Source organism: Calonectris borealis, chromosome 2 (assembly GCF_964195595.1).
Source record: "Calonectris borealis chromosome 2, bCalBor7.hap1.2, whole genome shotgun sequence".
Taxonomy (NCBI): domain Eukaryota; kingdom Metazoa; phylum Chordata; class Aves; order Procellariiformes; family Procellariidae; genus Calonectris; species Calonectris borealis.
In genome coordinates, this window is record NC_134313.1 from 105207214 (window position 1) to 105227238 (window position 20025).

General features: G+C 35.4%; 1 protein-coding gene across 8 annotated transcripts in view; it reads left to right on the plus strand.

The window, feature by feature from the left end:
- ATP9B (ATPase phospholipid transporting 9B (putative)) overlaps positions 1-20025 on the plus strand; it is a 173382-nt gene that overhangs the window by 124994 nt on the left and 28363 nt on the right. For all 8 annotated transcript variants that reach the window (XM_075142839.1, XM_075142840.1, XM_075142844.1 and 5 more), the window contains 3 exons: positions 4222-4364; positions 13086-13198; positions 16475-16723. In XM_075142839.1, the coding sequence (XP_074998940.1) occupies positions 4222-4364; positions 13086-13198; positions 16475-16723 (505 nt within the window). The remainder of the gene's footprint in view (positions 1-4221; positions 4365-13085; positions 13199-16474; positions 16724-20025) is intronic.

Consider the following 20025-nt stretch of genomic DNA (forward strand, 5'->3'; position numbering starts at 1 on the left):
AATAAAATATGGGAGAAGGGGAATTAGGGGAAATTAAAGGGATGAGCTATGGGTTGATTTTCATTTATTCAGATCTTGGTAGAATAATTGTGTTTAGAAGAAGTAACTTCTGTTTTGTTCTATTTTTATTTGTTTAGTGCAAGTTCATAGAAGTTGTCAGGCTCCAAAAATCACTTTCTGTGAAGATTTAACTTTCCAGGCATGTTGGCGTTAATACACTTTTGGTTGTTTCTTGACCAATAATTTTAAAATTATTCTCTATTGTTTTCTGGATTGTAAATAATGTGTGTATCTGTGCATAGTTTATGGCTGTTTCAAGCAGGCAGGGATATTGCAAGGTTAGGAAGTATAGCCATAGGGGATTGGGTACAGTTCTGGGTACTGACATGACCCAAATATGTATCTGTCTGAAACTTTCTCAGTGAAGGCCCTTGCTTATTGGCAAACTTGTCCATTTTGACTAAAAAACAAAATCAGAAATCTTTACAAGGGGACCTAATGTCGTTACCATTTATGAAAAAATGAAATTTAGAAGTCCTGTAGATATGAATTTGTTTAACCTAAAACACTACTGATGTTTTTGAAGGAATAAAAGCAAAAGTATCTGTTTTCAACTTGTAGTGAAAAGCAGAGTGGATTCTGAAATGTTGTATTATTGATTTGTTCTGAAGCTGAATTGCAGAGAAATGCCACCCTGGCTATTAGTGGAATAAATCCCCAAGTTGGATAAAAGTTGCCTTAGGTTTGCCTGCTCTAGGGTAACTAGTGCTGAGGTTGAGAGACAAGAAACTTCACACTATTATGTTCACTAAATACGCCCATTCTCTGCAACACCCTTCAAATACCTATATTAACATACTGTGTCTAAAGATTGCATGTTAATTGATTAGCTAAAAATTAGTGTTACTGATACAACAGTGCGCTAATGCTACACATGATGCTGTTTTGTGCATTTTTGTTAATAACTGATATGTATGGAGTCTTTTAAATTGGATGAAATTGAGAATGATTTTAAAACTGGTGAATTTAAAATGTTTTTGGTTATATAATGAGGTTTCTTAAAGTCCACAAAGTATTTATGAGAAATGATAGCTAATATTCTCAGGCAATGAAAGTAGCTTGGTGTTGAGTAAGCTTAGTATTTCCTTGTTTTATTGTGTAAAAATTCTTGGACTTTTCAGTTAAGTATTTCTGTCTGTTCCTGTGAATCTCTGTTGGAGAGATTTCTAGTTTCAAAAGCATACTCAGTATTAATAGGCCTCCATCATTTTTAGAGGTACAGCAGTGTCTGTAATGTGCTAGGTGATAGCTACAATGATTTCAAAGACAAAAATTTCCTCTAAGACAACAAGCACCACGTGAAGGAAGTCAGAGCAGGATACAGTGTACAAATTTAAGAATTAATACTAAAAATGCATCTATAGCCCTCATTTTTTGTTTATTTTTTCCCTCTTAAGTTCTTTATTCATCTTAACAATTCAAGCACGTACCCCATATCTATCTCTGTCCCAGAAAGCTGTCTTGGACTGTACTAGTCATTGGGGAGACGTTATTTCTCTGAAGGCCAGTGGTGCCAGCTTTCTATAGGTCCATCAGCATAAAGGGGGTACACTCTGTTCCACTTAGCAGTGCATGCTGGAAAGCTAGGGTAATTCCTAAAATGCCTCGATGTTTTGAAATACAGATTTTTCCTCACCGCTCAGCAAGAGAAGCTGTCTTGTTTTCTCCTTTTTTTTTTTCCTTACCTTTATATTATATTTAAGTGAGGTTATAATTAAATGCATGTAGAGAGTGTTTAGAACCCAGGTAACACACATGCTTATAAAAGATGCAAGTGAAGATATGAACTGCACTTCATCTTTGAGAGACTTTTTTGATTTAATCTTTCTGAAGTACAGTTTTTCCTGTTTGGATGACTTTGTAGGTCTCCATTGGTAGAGCAGCCACGTGGATTTCTCTCTTTGTGTGCCACGTACCTGGGATTGCAGCTCTTAAGTAGAGTTTTCATCACAGAATTCCTGTCTCAGTAGCCCGGGCAGAAAAAAAAAATATTTATAGCCCAAATGCCTCTTTGAAGTGGGCTGATGAGCAGCTTTCATCCTTCACTTAATCTGCTTACTTCTAGCTAGAGCAAATGTCTAGCTGTTCTTAAAGTAAGCGTGCTTATGTTTCTCTTCTCGATCTAAACAGCATCCTTTGTACTTGACTGGCTAACTAGCAGGTTCTCATCCCTAAGAGGAGTAAATCTTTTGCTGTTTCTTCTGTTGACTAATACATATCTCAGTGTGAAGAGTGTTACATTGGTTCTTATATACTCTCTAACTCTGTGCGTTAACAGACATACATAATACAAATACTGGTTGCTCAGTACTGGCCCTGGATTGAGTAAGACAGGGTAAAACTGTAGTTAACCAACGTGAGGCAAGTGACTTCCAGTATTTTTCTCCTTGTTATAGTGTAGCATTTTCAATAAAAAGAATCTGGTTGTCTCCTCCTCCTGTTGTCAGTCCTAATTTTTTTTTATATATATTTGTGTGTCTGAAGACAGTTGAAGTTAGGTATGATATTGCAAAATTAATTGGGGTATATCACCAGGCAGAAGGATGGTTTGCTGCTGCTGCTGCTTTTAATAGGAAAATAAGAGTTAGTTAAAGAACAAAATACCATCCTGAATGGTCAAGAATCTTGTTTCAAAAAGGCTTGGTTTTTTTGTGCTGGAACATGCATTGTCTTCTGCTGTACGAATTCAGGAAGGAGGGGATGTGGAATAAACTGAATTTTTTCAGTGTGTGTTGAAATTTCAGAGGTTTTCACAATTCTAGTTAAATGCATCTCTTCTTTATGGGATATTGCAGTTTGTGACTCACTGTTACCTCAGATAATTCGCAATCAATCTGTCGCTGTGATTGCAAGAGGACAGATGGAAACTGTTTGTGGCTGCTGTTTTGGTTATGCTGTACAGCAGTACTTCAGGACTGTTAAAAAAGGTCTGAAGTACATTAGCAGTATTTTGACCTTGAGATGTACCTCTGAATAGTTTTAAGAGTCATGTTACTGTAAATCTGTTACTAAACTTGGGACTCTGAGTCCTGTGCCCTGGGCAAATTAGCTACGAAGAGTTCACATAGCCACTGTCCTAGCTGTTTTTTCGGTATTTCTGTTAGAGCAGAGTCAATAGAAATGAACATGTGCCTATTCCTTAGTCACTGTCCCTCTGACATGGTAGCAGGAACATGGTGAATAGCTAAAGGAAAGTAGCATTATAAAGTTCTAGAACAAGGTGGCGTAGAGTTTTGAGTTGGAGCATTTGATTTTGGCGAAGAGCAATGTGATTAAAGTTATCTCTGCCCAGCATGAGCGAAGACTTTTAAATTATAATCTAAGAATACAAGATGCAATGGCGATTGATTCTTGTATGATGTAGACATGGAAATAGTAACAAATAAATATGCAGGCACTGGGTGAACTGAACAAAAATGCTTTTGATTTTACGCTTCTATGTATAATCAGTAAAACTTGCTGCAAATTAGAATTTCTAGTACAGAGCTACCCAAAAGTTTCTTATTGCTGCTGGCAGTAGCAACTCCAGCCCACAAGCTGTCACATGAAGGTACATTTTGCTCCTTGGGCACTATCCTCTTTTTGCAATAGAGAGCCTCTGTGCATTTTGGGAAGGACAGCAGCATTGTTGATTGGTTGTGGTGGGAAAGAGAAGTTGACAAATATAGTTGTATTTTCCTAAAGAAAAAATAGAGTTTTAAAAAACAGTGACTTGAATAGGTACAAAAATATTTATACTTTCACATCATAAAGAAAACATAGGTGGTGTTGGTTTTTTTTAACAGATAAAAACTGTGGCTTGAATAGTGATCTGGTCTTGTTGCCAAAGTGTATATAATATTCTCACCTGTATAAGGGTAGTAATGTAATTATGTCAAGAATCTCCACAAAGTGTTGCAATGTGTCTCATGCAGAAGGCATGGTATTGCATTTGTTTGTATTGCAGTAGCTTCTAAAAGTCTGGCATGGAGCCTGAATTTCTAATGTGCTATGTACTCTACAAACACATAACAAAAGTATTGTTCAAAAATTTTTGTTGCATATAGTTTTAAGATTTTTTTTTTCAGGTATCCTAAAAAGAGCTTCTAGTTTTATTTTGATGGTTGTAACTTTCACTTTGCCTAATATTCACACTGATTGTGGTATAAATTTCCTTTGCAGTTTACGTGTAAACTTGGACATGGGTAAGGCAGCCTATGGGTGGATGATTATGAAAGATGACAATATTCCTGGAACAGTTGTTCGAACTAGCACCATACCAGAAGAGTTGGGACGATTAGTTTATTTACTAACGGATAAAACAGGTATATCAAGTTACAATTCTGAAATGTGATGACTTTTATAAAACTTTTCTAAACTTTATTCTGTATTTGCAGATGTTAATGTAAGAGTAGGTTTAGACTACTGATTTTTATTTTTCAGTAAAATTTTAAACATGTGCTTGAAGACTTTGTACCTGTACCAATAGGCTTAGGTAGGCAGGTACTTACATGTGAAAGTCAGTATTTGGTAGTAATCTGATTTATTCCAGTGGGAACCCTCCTGCTAGAGTAACAGGACACTGGATAGCATTAGTAAGAGTACCATATATCTTACTCTGAAAAGACTCTGGATTAGCACTCAGGATGCTATTCTATTCTGCACCTCATTTCTACTGCAATATTGTATGATAGTAACCGTTAAGAATGGCCTTCGAGAGAGCAAGTCATTTCCAAAACAAGTCATAAGATCAGCCTCCAAAATGACATCTGTTATCCCCATGAAGTTAGTTGCTCTTTATATTAGAAAGACCAGTTCTAGAGCTGCTGTATGATTTCATCTTCATAACTGTAACCTGTTACTACACCTGACCTGGTATACTGGAAAACCCAACCCTTACCAGGATCAGAAGGTAGGTAAGTGTGTGAAGAAGTAATAGCTTGCATATGCTGCCGTCTGCCCTTATGACTGAAACTTGTTACAATCTTACTATGCTTTTAGTTCTAGATGTAGTTAAGGAATCTGAAAGTTTATTTTGGAAAATGTCATAATAAATAACAAGTTAAATTCGGTAGCAAATACAGTATTTCTTCTCCTTTCTTGGTTCTTTCTGAGATTAAATAAATCAATTCTGGTAGACATACTGTTTTTTAAAGAAGCTGAACTTTTGAACTGAGAAAGTTGTTTCTCAAACTGCTGAAGAAATTTTTTAGTGGTTTTAAGTAAAATATAGTTCAAAATGGTGAGAAAGCATTTGGAGGGGCAGGGGTTGGCCTCTGTTATACTGTTCAGAAAGCATAATACACAGTTTACATCTCTTTCTGCTTGAAATAGTTCCGCATTTCCTCCCATGCTGAACACTTCCATTACTGCATATTTTGAAATTAAGTGGAAATTTAATATATTGTCACATTTTCGCAACACACTTTCGTTTTTTTCTGTAGGTACATATGTTACCCTATACAATTCTGAATGCTGTTCATCTATGTTGTAAAAGATAAAGACAACTGCCACCTTCTTTCTTAGGATGTAGAAAAGTGTGTTGCTAATTATAGCTTGGTAATTCTTCAAAGCAAGTGAACAATTCTTCTTTTAACAAGTTTTATTTCAGTTAGCTAATGATTTGTATGCTATTTGAAACTGCTTATTGATTTTAATTGCACCCTTCATCATGATAATTTATGTAACTTTAAGAGTGCTGTCTCATCGAAGGCTTGAAATATGTAATTTACAGCATACATTTGGAAAAAGGGAAGTATGTTAAAAAATAATGAATTTTCAAAACAATGCAGTAGAGTTCATTTGCCCAAAGCACTACTTTGTAATCAAAAACAATGTATACTACTTAAACTTTTCTGATAGAGAATCCAGTTCCCATACCAAACTGGAAATGCAGCTCAAGTGTTGAGGTATTCTGCTTACAGTTAGACTGCACTGAAAATTTTAAGAGGCTTTATAAATAAAATGCTAACAGTTCATTCACCCAACTCTAACAATGCAGGAATGGTATTCTGACTCTGGTGACCAGCTTATATTCTGAGGCACAAGGATCAGTGTACTATCTTCTTTTCCTCAAGCTGTATGTAACTACTACCCTGTTTGAGAAATGGAAGATTGTTTGAAAAAGAAAAAAAAAGCTGCTGCAGTTCTACTTCTAGAAGGACAATCAATACATTTAACCTAGTACAACGGTAATTAAAAACAAAGTTTTTCTCCTTAAAAAAAAAAAAAATTTTTTTCTGGCAACATAAAATTCAGTGACACTGGGTTTTTCAAAGCAAAAATACTGTGTTACATCTATAAAGCTTTGAAAGGATACATTTTATTGACTTGCATATACAAAGAGAAACAACCCTGTTCAGCTTCTAATCTTTTTTTTTTTTCAACCCACATCATGCCATGTGCAATCACAGTAGTTCTGTTTAATTTTAAGGGGAAGCACTTGTATTCTGGCCTTTCAGAGTGCATACTTAAAAGGCGGCTAAATAGACAAATGTTAAAAGGCTTTTACTAGCAAATGTGTTTCTGTATAGTTTGGAAGATAGCTAGCATTCAACCTCAAAGGCTTTTCAGAGCACTGAAGTATACTGAGTTCTGGAGGAAGGTCTGAATCTGTAAGTTAATGATGTAAAAATGAAAATAAAAGCAGTATTCTAGGTCCAAAATGTCTTGGACTAACAGTCAGCAATCTCACCCTATGCGCTTTTATCCAAGTGTTAGCTGAAAGCTGATGTAAGTGAAAATAAGGCTGGAGTCCAGCAGATGTCACCAGCTTCAGAACGCTGACTGTGGCCTTGCAGACCACGCTGTTCTTCAGGTCGCGATGGGAAACACTGCTCAATTTTATTAGTCTTAAATGCCCTGCAAATTTTAAACTATTTTTAATTCTGGACAAACATGTAGCCAATGTACCTTTTACCCAAGTATGTCGGTAGCTGCTTGCAGTTTCCTTTCCTTAATACATTTGGTCTCATTCTGCATTTTATCATAAATGTGAAACATACTGTTAGGTAAAGAACAGAATCCGTTCAGTTAATCCGTGATTGCCACTGCATGATTATACGCTGTTCATGAGAGCTGGCTTCAGTACTTTCTCGCTTGAATTTTCAGTTCTAGTCACATAAACCAGTTGATCCTGTTCTTCTGCCCACTTAAGCCTTGGCTGTCAGAGGAGAAAGAAGACAGCCAGTTTTGTAGCCATCTGTCCAAGTGGCTGCTACTAAAAAGCAGGACTAAAAGGCTGGTCAAGTTAAATGTAAACAGATGAAGTTTTTCTCAATATTGAAAATGAAAGGGAATCCAGAGAACCGTCTGCAAAAATCTTATATTGTGGTCCAAGCTTCACTGGAAACGACTGAGAATTAGTTGTTGAGTCTAAGGAGCATTGCATTACTAACATAATTGCAAGGTAGTCCTTTGTATGATTGTAAATTGGGTTTGTGCTTCATCAATAAGCTTTTTGACAAGAAGCGTCCATCACAGTGGCTCTCTCATTTGCCACAGTAGAATAGAAAATGAAGTATCCCAATAATTGCATTATAGTTTCCTTATTGTGGGACAAGAAAGCAATGTGGTATAATTAGGTTTGATTGGAGTGCATGTTTCCGGTAAGATCTGAAATTAATGATGTTGCTATAGTGACACATCTGCGGCCACCAGTGCGTGAAACATAAAGTAATTCATTCGACAAGAGAAGACATCTGTTAACTGCAAGGATGCAGAGCATATTGACACTGACCAGAAATACTAGACGTTATGTGATAAATGAACAAATGATGCTGAAACAGGAGGACAGATAATTTGTACTTAATCTGCTGGGAGAACTTTAATCTTCTCACTGGTTGCATTTGACAATGCCATTGTTTAAAGAACAATGCTGCAGAGAACTCATAAATTTTAAAACTTAACTCAGGGTGCAGCCTATTAAAGCAATACATTAATTCCTTTGTTAGGGAGTTTTTATCTTCATGTAGAACAAAGCCATTACTAAAAACACCCACTAAAACAACAGGTTTTTTAGGACTCACATTTTAATTATAGCATCCATTACCCAAAATGCCATGTTGTTTGGACTTGAATCACATATAAGTTTGACAGAAAGGCGTCATCCATTGGGGGGGGGGGGCCGTTACAGGGGGGAGCGGTTCCAGCATTTTCCAAGGGCAGCTGAGCATGATATCTCATCCTCTCCAGGGTACAAAAAGATTCTAATCATGAAAGAAAAATAAAGATATTTGGCAATATTTATTGAACATTTTTGTTGCTTAGGATGTGGGATGGCAAACCTTCTGCTGTTCATGACAACTACCAGAGTATTCAGTTAAAACAAATGTGTACAGTCTTTCAAGCGTAGTTATTTACTAATGCATACACTTGTATTTGAGTTCTGTAATTAACATTTTAGCGGGTGTTTGGACCAAATGAGATACTTAACAGATATAATAGTTGAACAGATGCATAAGGCAATGGGATTCTTGATTTTCTGTTAGAGGTTGGTGTATATGGGCTTTTTCATTAAATGTGCCTCATGTAATGTACTATTAGAATAGTGAATTTCAATAATTGTTTCTGAAAATTAATCTTTTAAGGTATACTTTAATTGGGTCTTTATCTGTTCAACATAAGCTACCACAGAGAAAGAGTAATTAAAAAATGCTGATGGCAAAACATCTCCTCAGTTCTCTTTGATTGATATGTATTCACGCTATTGCCCTTGCACTTCCCCTACCTCTGTGATTTTTAATACCACTAAGGTTGCAGGGTGAGCAGAGCAGACTAGGAATGGAAAGTTTTGATGTAGAGATCCTACAGGAAGCTTCCAGACATGCACTTAAAGTAGATCAGTCAAAGGAATCCTTACTTTGTGGCTTCTGTTGGACTGCCATCGACTGAAAGTACACGGTGTATCCAATGAGTATGGATGTTGCTCTTGCATATTGCTGTCATTCTTGTGGGAGGCAGAAGGCGCAGAGGAAGTAGCTACTGCTATTCCTAACTGTGTTAGCTCTTACCTCTACTGATACCTTCTGCCCAAGAAAGAATAAACGTATCTCAGCTCTCTTTCTTTGCCTTCATTCTTAGTGGTTGTACTGGGGTTTCTTTGATTTGAGGTTTTGTCGTGGTTATGTTTATGGCTTGTTCATAAGTGCAGCAGCTGAGTGACCAGACATATTCTATGTATGTGTTTACCATGATTTTTTTCGTTTTCTTTTTACATTCTATACCAGGTTATGTTTTTTCCCAGGGTTCAGAGAAAGAATTTGCATCTCCAGATTGTTGCCAGCAGTCTAATTATTAGGAGCATTGGGCCCGATCTCCCTTAAAGTTTCCATAGAAATGTTCACGTTTACACTGACTTTTTATCTGTTTAAGCAAATAGCTCCAACAAAGTACTCATATTTTATGAAAAGTTACTCACCATCTCAATTTCTCACAAAGTTGTTAATTCTTATGCTGTACATATTTTCTTGTTTTGTTTTGGCCTTTTTAGATTGTTTGTATTGGTCCAAATTACCATCTAGTAATATAGGATCAGAAAGATCTGCATCTGCTTCTCAAAAACAAAATAAAAAACCTCTGCTGCTCTGTTGTGAATCACATCTGTTGCCACCCAGGGAATGATGCCTTCAGGACTTTTTCCTTAGAAATTAATTTCCTCTTTGCCTGCTTTACTCTGTGTTTAATGATACAATTGTACGGGGCGGGGGGGGGAAGCTTCATTAAAGAACATACTAAATTTTTCTTCAGCAATTGTATACTAACTTTTTGTCAGGATATTTTCCTTGTGTGGCACCTGCATTCCAGAGCAAACTTTAAGAATGTATAATAGTAATAGTAGATCATATATTGACTAGCATAATTTCTGGAAGCTTTTCTAAAATAAACTTTTTTATCTAATAACGCTTCATATTAGCAATGTCCTGAAAGCATGGAATTGGTAAGTAGGTCTTGAAAAAGCATTATTAAAAATAGAAAGCTCTTTCACTGTTCTTTAATACTTATCACCTTGAGCGGACTAGAGAGCTCAGGTTTGGGTTGCTTTTCATTCCTAAAGTGGGTTATATTAGAAAATCTACCTCTAGATACTTGAAGGGATTGCATTTTGGGGCATAAAGTAAGAGATGTATTGTTTTGTTAGAGTGTATTAGTATTCAACTAAGAGACTAAAATTTAGGACAGAACTGCTGCTAAAGTTAATACGTGACTGATTGGCACCATGTAATATTTGGAACAAGTTGTTGGGAAAGTTTCTGTCCCATTTTGGTGTTTCATTCATTAGGAGAATTTAGAAGTAAATTCTTAATTTGCACACATGGTGAAACTTAACTTCCATATGGATGACTGAAAAAGGTGTATTTTGTTTCATTTTTTGCAGAAATTTTTGGGAGCACTTTCGTAAATGCAGCTACACACGTTTGTCTAATAACATGTCAGGTTTATTGTGACTATTGTTGAAAGCCTTACACTAGTCTTAAGAAGCATGAGCAAGCTGTAATTTTTGTTTCTTTTCTCTTTGTTTTTTTTATTCTTTTTTTTTTTGCATTACAATTTTGTGTAGCAGGTACAGGTGTTTTTGCCGCCTCTTTTCGTATGTCTTAGATGTTTCCTATTACTGTAGCTGTTAAAAAGGATCATATCAGTAATGTATCAGTAATAAGGTGCAAGTATTGAATCAGGATTGCCGGAATGTTTATTTCCATGTCTTTACAAGTTGATTCTTTTTCCTCGCCCATTTTTCCTAAATCTCCTTCCCTGGCTCCTGATTGCAAGATAGGAAAATCCATACTTTTCTGCTCAGAAGCTTTTCTTCTCTGCTTGCTGAGAAGGGGTTGCAGGGGTGGGTGGGGATATACAAATTTTCCACCTTGCCCTCACCAAGCGTGATTTGGAGTTGAACTGATTTAACGGCGTCAGAAGAAATAATATTTCCATATAATAATCATAGGGCTAATTTTGTTCCCTGCTCGGTTTTCCCAAGCAGCAATTACAGAACTAGTGGGAAGTGGGTTTGACAGTTGCCTGCTGTCTCAAGTTTTGAGTAGCATTTAGTTTCACAACTCCTAGGGAGTGTTTAATTCAAAGACTTGGCAAAGCTAAGGGCAGTGAGGAGATATTAGCATGCCTGGGAAGTAAGGAAGATGATGCAGATTTACTTGGAAATTTATTGCAATAAACATTATTGAACAAAGGGGTAGGTTTTGGTTTTGGTTTGGTTTTTTTTACAAATGGAGATTTTAGTCTCTCGTGCAAACTGGAGATTGGATTTTTCTAGTCTATAATTAAAGTAAAAAATTTAATCAATAAATTTAACAAAAGGTCTCAATAATAAAGGCAGAAGAAGTAATTTCTCGTGGTTTTATATGATTACTGTAAAAACAAAATAATCTTCTTATCCCTTGTATAAAAGTAACCAAAAATTTCTGACTTGCTCATTCTAGAGATCAGGAACTTTGTCTTCCTGGGCTGTTTTCCAACCTTGGGAATATTCTACTTCTCGTGTGAATTTTTGATAATGTTATGCATATTTTGTGGAGAATTTATGCATTTCACATAAACCTTACTTTAAATATTTTTTTTAAATTCAAATAATATGACTATAGAAAAAAAAAACCTCAACAACATCTAAGGAAAAACGAATGGGAAGTGTAATTTTTTAACGGTAGCGGGGGGAATTTGGAATGATCATCTAGTGCTGGTAATACAGGCAGACATGGTTTGATAGTGCAGTGTGATGGTACAATAATTGAGATGAAGTGTCACTATACAGATACTACCAGGAAGTAGGAGTGATAGACATCTCAAGTATAACTGAGAAAGACATGAGACTTTTACAGCCCTACCGAATCTTTGGAGATCACTAATGGTTCTAGCCCTCTTAAATGCATAAACTGGATGCTACCTGTCCAAACAGTTCTGTTTTCCACATAGTAATTATAGCATATGTCATGCTCTTAGTCTTCTGTCTTCCTGTGGCTTACTGTGTATTTTGGCATACTGGCACAAAGACATGATACATAAATTGTCTAGATAAGTAAAATTAATATGAAATATTTTATTCTGCAGTTTTTATTTATAGATAATTATCATATTCTCCAAATTAAAAATATTGTAGAAGCTTCAAGAATGTAACTTTTGGTACCATTTTGTGTTGTGGTTTTTTTTTTTTATCATCAGATTTGTATATTTTAATGATCCAAAACTGTGTGGTTAAATATAAGAATAGCTTTATACTATATTAATTTCACTTCGGCTGAGTAACCATAGGAAAAAAGTTTTAGGAAGAGTCATTATCAAAATGATCTTTTGTGAGCTGACCATGGGAAGCTAGACAGTAGTGACCTCTTTTTGCTTGATGTGCCCCATCATGGAAGGCTGAAGCCCCCACCCCTCAATTGGAGCTTTTCCAAACCAGAGGATGTGACTAGTTGGCAGAGGTGGATGCAAAGTGTCAGTCTGTGACTGACACCCTGTAGTTTCTTACAAATGTGAAGTGAGCTCTGAAAACACTGATTTCGTTCATTCTGGCTTATTCCGGTTGGAGGCTAAATCTGTCAAATTTGAAAGTGATGTTAGGTCTTAATGACTTACTCCAGATAACATTGAATGTGCCTGTTTGCCAGAATGTCTGTCTTTGTACACGAAGTGCAGGATATCTGTATGAATTTTGGAGGTTTGGTGGTTGTTTTTTTTCTTTGCTTTAGATTTCCTGATATGTGGTGCGAACTCTTGTGTTGGCTTTTGAGAGTCAGTTCCATTCAGATACTGCATTTTCTATCTTTCACATGAAGAGAAAAGTTTTTGTCTTTTTTCGAGCTTGTTTATTGCACAATATTTAGTTGTGTTGGCAGAATCAGCTTGAAGGTGGAACCAGTGATTTCTTCCAGTATGACTAACCCTGATCTTCTCCACAAAATTCCTTTAATTAACTAAACTGATGATAACTCATGATTCATTCCTTCTTTCCAAAAGAAAGATTTTGGGGTTTTTTTTGGGGCCCTCTCATGGTATTTTTTGCTGCTTTGTGATGTACTACTTCTTTATTACAGGAACACTTACACAGAATGAGATGATATTTAAGCGCCTCCACCTAGGTACTGTGTCCTATGGAACAGACACAATGGATGAAATTCAGAGTCATATTATAAACTCTTATTCACAGGTATCTCATTTCATAAATTATTTATCTTTAATATTGCAATTTTTTTTTAACAGCATTGAAGCATTGTTACTGATTATGTTCAGAAATTTGAGATACTATGAAAGTTCTTTCAGTTGTAGGTATCTCTTAACAGATATGATGAAAGGGAAAAATGTGAGACAGTACATAGTTCTCTCCTGATTCTGAAGTTCCTCGTAATACCCACTTAAAGAAGTTTTCTATTCCCCACTAGCAGAAATCTGTGTTAACCTGTCTGTGCAGTGCAGTCTTTCTCCTGCCAAATCATCTAAAAGTAAGCTATTCATTATTGAGACTACAAATTACAAGTGTCCGGAACAAGACGAACAGTAATTATATCTTTGAAGATATCAAGAATAGACATCGAAAAGCCACATTAACTGGTATAACCAAAAAGTAAAAAAATAGTTGTCAAAGTAAAATTTATAAAACTTTATATAAAAGTTCTTTTACATAGTTAACTTGGATACACAAACATGACTGGCTGACCCAGTTAAGTTTGTAGACTGACCTTCTTGTCTGTGTCCTCATTTTCTCTTGTAAAAGGATTGTAGGATCAACAATTGATTTGAATCTTGTGCTGTGTTTTGAACTATGGCTCCCTTCTCATTTGCTTAAAATAAAAGTAAAAATTAAAAAGTCGCTGTACTTAGTTGGACTGGACACCACGCTGGACTCAGTTAATATTATGTAGCTTTTGGAAGAGAGGCAGGAGGGAAAGCAGTGAATAACCAATGTATGTTACAAGTTTTTAGTCTGCAAGTTCAATTTCTGTATTATTTCCCATCTAAACAGATCCACAATCCACTTCTTGAATTCCTTTTCCTTGGATAAATCTATTTCAGCTCAATTCTTAGTAGGTATAGCCATGAATAGTAACTGAGATGCAATAATATGCCTTGGAAATGAGATATGGAGCTCTTTTACCTAAAGGTCAGCAGTCCAAATTTGGTTCAGAAAGGGTTACTGAAAGTAATTGCTACCTGACTATGTTTATAAAAATCACCCAAACATAGTTTTGTTATAATGGGTTGTTTGGGTATTCACAAATAGTGAATAAATAAATAGTACAATAAATAGTAGCAATAAATAGTACGACTGACAGTCTTGAGCTAGCACACCTAGGTCTGTTGGGTTTGACAACGAAGCACCAGTCTTCTAGAGGAGGCATGTTCATTAACACTGTTTTCGTATTTTGCAGTTATATATGCTGTCTGAAAAGAATTGTATGATTCCTGGATTTCTTACTTGCTTAAAGCTTTTACTAGTTTGCTGTAAAATTTAATGAGTGGTACCCATGGTTAATTAAATTTTTAATAACTGTAACGTATTTGGCACTGAAAATTTTTAAAAAAGTAAGAAATGTGAGGGAAGTTTTTTTTTCTCAACTGTGGGGAAAATTTCCCAAATCTAGGTTTGCTGTTAGTAGATGATGATAAGAACTTTCTTGGAACTTCCTTTTTTTCCCAGCTTTATATAACACTATTTGATGTTTAAATAATACTTTAATTATGTGTGTGTTGGTAGCAACTCTTTAAAACAGAAAAATGAAGGAGTCTCGGTAACAAAACAAGCAACTATTAAACAGTTGTTTCAATCTGAAAAAGTATGGTGAGGTTTTATTTAATCTATGGTAATAGAAGCTGCCAGTTATCTAGGCAGTGGTTCTTGTGTGACATTGATTTTATCCCTTGTTTGTGTTCTGTTTTATTATTACAGTGGACCTACTAGACTATTGTCATCTTAATGTAACACACAAATCTATTATAACCTGATTATATTTCCCCACTGGAAGCATTTTGTGATAGAGGGCATAATCTTTAATGGAATTTGTGTGAAATTAAATTATACAAGCATCAATAAACATAACATAATTCAGAAGGAGTAAATCAGCTTAATTTATTTGCAGCTGTAATGGCATCAGCGTTAGCAGAATGCAAATGCAGAAGTTTAAAGCAGTAGCTGAAAATCAGTGCCAGATGAGCAGAAAGTTAAACCCTTTATTAGACAACACTGTAATTTGATGGGCAGAATGTTCACGGTTCAGCAGATTGCAGTCAGGAGGAAAAAAGCGTGGTTTCTGAAGAGGTTTTCTGAGTTACCCTGGAGTGAACAGAAGAGCCTTTGGTAGTCCTGCTGATATATTTAATGTGCTGACTTTAACAACAAAAAAAAAAAAAAAAAGAAAGAAAGAAATAAAAAGAAAACCCAACAACAAACAAACAAAAAAACCCAAAACAAAAAAAAACCCCACAACCCAAAAAACAAAAAACCCCCACTTATTTTCAACCAATTATAAACATATAGTACTTTCTCTTAAAAGATTAATTCAATCATGTGCTTGAGCATTTCTGAAGGATAACTTAAAACAGTTTAGTAGTTACGCAACAGTAATGTGATCTTCAAATATGTGTCAAACTATTATTTTGCATTATTATTTTTTAGATATTGCGTTCTTGTAAGGACAAACAAATTTCAGCCTGTAGCACAAGCATACAAACTGCATTAGTTCACAAACAATACAGAAATTGTGTAGGTTATAAATTAAATCAGCAATATTTGTATTTTAATGACTACTAATATTTATACTTAACAATGATACTTGCTTTTGTTCTTTTGTTCCATACCAACGTGGTGGTCTATAAAATACAGAGATTTAGGTGAAGATTTAAAAGGAAAGGTTTTTTCAATTTAATGGTGTTAGAGTTTCCAACCGCTGAATGTACACAGGTGACAAAGAGGCTAAAGAACAACAACAGAACACCACTCTTGCAATTTTGTTTTGGTGTTTCTGAACTCATCCAATTCGTTGCTGGCTTAAATACTTTTTAAAAAACAATTCATAGAATGTAAAGGATGTTAAAGGACTATTGTGACAGTTCACTGTAAAAGGTAAATTCCGAAGTGAGGAAGCAGGGTTTTCTGCAGACTCCAGTCATCTTATTCACCCCTTTTACTGCATACTTCTTTTCATTTCACATTTTTCAATTGTCTGCAGGCTCTGTTACTGAAATCTGACTACAAATGCAAGGTGATGAACCCACAGTTATGTATCAGTTCTACAGAAAAGTAGATGAGGGTTTTTATGAATCACAAACTGAATGAGTTAACAGTAGGTTATGTAAAATAAATAAATGGTTACTATCCTTATCATTTATCAGCCTTTGTAAAGGGAACAACTGGATATGTATATTAGTATTCATGTTTTGTTTCCATTATTGAACTTTGTTTTACTATTCACTGTGTTGGGTCTTAAAGGTGCATTCTCAGAATAGTGGAAACAGTACGAGTTCAACACCATCTAGGAAACCTCAGCCGTCTGCACCCAAAGTCCGCAAGAGTGTCAGCAGTCGGATACATGAAGCAGTGAAGGCCATTGCACTGTGCCACAACGTGACCCCAGTATATGAATCCCGGGCTGGTGTGTCTGGAGAAACAGAGTATGCGGAGGTGGATCAGGACTTCAGTGATGAAAATCGAACTTACCAGGCTTCCAGTCCTGATGAGGTTAGTATGCAAGGGTGAAAAAATTAATATCTCATGAAGAACAGGATAAGCTAAGTTAAAAAGAGCAGAACTGTGAAAGAAGAGTGTTTTGGGCTGGGGTTTCTTTAAAATTAGCAGTAATCTGGTTCTATTTTCTCTACAGCTGTAGGAAGGATCTGGCGTTTCTTTGTTACATAAAAATGTTTTCAATTATTTGACTAAAAGGTCTGTGAAGTCAGTGCTTTGGGATCAATACTGTGTTGAGTATTTAGCTAAAGTTATTAGGTGTATTAGTAAAACATTAATCCATGTATGAATCATAGCATATACATGCAAAAGGGAATATGAAACTGCTTTGAGTAATGGACAACCAGGTACATTAGCTAGAGACACTACCAGTTAGTAGATTGTATAGATTCTTAACAGGAAAAAAAACCGCAGACCTCAAATACTCCTGTAGAAAAGCTTTTGAGCTTCAAACCCTAGACAGCTTCATAATCTTCAGGGTTCCGTCAAAATTGCATCAAGTGTAGCACAAACTTAAAATCCCGTTTCAATAAAAACATGCATTTGACTTCCACTGAAATCCAGATTTTAAACAAATCCCACTGCTTTCAGTGGATTTGAGTTATTGTCCTGAATAATCCTGTTTTGGGGCCTAAATTGATTGCCTAAAATTCAGTCTAAAAAGATATTAGAAGAGAGGGGCAAAGCTCAAGTTTCAAGATACTGCGAAGTGAGCATAAAAATAATTATAACCCATTCACATTATAAAAACAAGTATGTACTTGATACAGTAAAAAAAAGAAACAGAGTATTTCAAAGTTCGTTTGCCTCTGAAAGTGAGCAGGTTGAGGGGCATCTTTGTTTTAAAGAAATTCTAGCAGTGTCTGAAGCTTGGATGTACTGTTGGTGGTGTAGCCACGGTAGCTTAGTCATAATCAAAACAAGGTTGTTGTAAGATGTGAAGAAGGGAGTGTGTATCTGAAAGCCTGTATATTTTTCTAGCTATACAAGTTGATCTAATACAAGGTCAGATAGAGATACTTTTAGCTGTAATTGCTAAAAGTAAAAAGTCTATAACAAGTATATTTAGGAATGCAAAAAATAAAGTTGTCTGTCTTCATGTAGACCCAAACTAGCAGGCATTACATGCATTTCAGATGCTATAAACACAGTTCATAGTGTCAAAGGATTGTGGAATATAAAGAAGTGGCTGGTTCTCAGTGATTAAAAAGTGGCAGTCAGAACATTTTTAAAAATAACCTTTAGGCAGGACTTGAGACACTGCTCGTTGGCTAAAATCAATAATCCATACTACTCTATGTGGTGTTGTATAGCGTGGGTTAATCTGCATTATGAATTGAGAATGTTGGAGGTGCATTTGTTTATGCCAGAGATGCACTGTAAATATAGTTTGTTAGTGTAGTTGTATAATGTTTGACTTGTATTATGCACATGTGTACAAATTTTCATATGCACATATATTCATATTTGCTAAATAGATCAGTGTAATGAGCCTGAGAGGTATTACTAAATATAATGAAAGACTGCATGAGCAAGTATCTACCTATGAAGATACGATGACAGCTATGGATTAAGTAAACATTCAGCTTTAACAGCCAAAAGTATTACTAAATCAGGTGAAGGGTTGTGCAATTGAGAGAGACTATGTGAGTATTTTCTCCCACTTGCTCTTCTCTCCTTGTGGGCTTTTGTATATTCATTCAGTTGTTTGGAACTTGAAAATATTACTATGAAGAGCAATTCTGCTCCCGTATTTGCTAAAGGAAACTGCTGTAAGACTTGAGAATTATGCAAGTGGTGCCCTGGGAAGACAGTAAGGAATTTGACCTTGGAAAGAGGAAAGGAACATTGATAAAGTGCTAGTATGACAGATCTGGGACTCAGGGTGGAAAGGGAAGTGGAAGAGGAAATCAGCAACAAAGAAACTGCTAGTGCTTCAAGGAAGGGAAAGCACAGGTATGCTTTTAATAATGTTTTCTTTTTTTTTTTTTTAAATCCTCTCGACTCATACATTCAAACTATATGACAATGAAATGAAGAACTTATATTTTAGAACAGACAGCATTAAATTTCCTTTTTGTTTCTCAAAGATAATGCTTGAAAAACTAGTAAAATTATCATATTGAACAAATATGCTTTAATATAATGAGATATTGATGCTAAATGGAGTCTTACAAAAAGATGAAGCTACAAAAAACATTTAAACAGCATAAAAATTGCAGCATGACAGCAAAAAGCCTAAGAGTTGAAAGACTAGCAGGTCTTTATCATAATTTTTTAAAGAGTTCTATTGATGCTATGTTTGCAAATCACTGGAGCCTAAGGAAAATAATGTAAATGGTTCATTATTTAGCTTATTGAACTTTCCTGCAGTTAGGTTGACGGATGATGCCAATGTTTCCCAATCACCAAAGTACCATTTTAAAAGCATTTTTTATTGAATAAAGTGCTTTGAATATTGCACCCTGGAGCTTTATTTAGGGAAATGGTTCAATTGATGTTTTCTGTTTAACCTCAGCACTGACCTATCACAACGTATATGGTTAATAAGCAACATTATCATTTAATAGACTTAACCAGTTTTATGCATTGTACTTTCTCAACATTACAACTCTGTTCTCTTAGATTTTGTTTATGGATCTGGCTTGATTGCAGTCTTTTGAAAGAAGATGTTATTTGCACAATTGTCTGTTGCATTATATAATATTGCATGATATCACCATAGCATATATAAAGAGCAGAGAACAATAAGTGTAAACTATTCTTCCATGTAGGAAAGTATAAGAAGCAGTTTAGTAATACGTTGACACACTATACACTTAATGAATTGACTTGAGGAATTCTTTTGAAATGGAATTCTTTTGAAATTCTTCACATCTGTGTGTGTATGCGTGCATTCATATACAAATAAAATATAACCATAACAAAGTATGCACATTTAGAAGTAGGTATATTCATCATAAAAGATGTATTTATCTATTGTTAGAGTAACCGGAGATAAGTAACTGATTTTGTATTCATAATGTGAACCCTACTTATGCCAGGCTCTTTGTTTCTTATGATAAGTGATCAATATTTCATTTTCTCTGAAAGAGTGGAAAGTTTCATTTGTCTGTCACTTGTCCTCTACAGCTGTAGCATAGCAAACAATAAACACTCACTGAGAACTCACTGAAAAAAATGGAAATGGCTCCTACTTGGCCATCATAGGTGTGGATTCAGCTCATCTGTAGAAAGCCAGCTACCTTAATGTAATGAACAATCATAAAAGGATATAAGCTAAGTAGGTAAAGCAA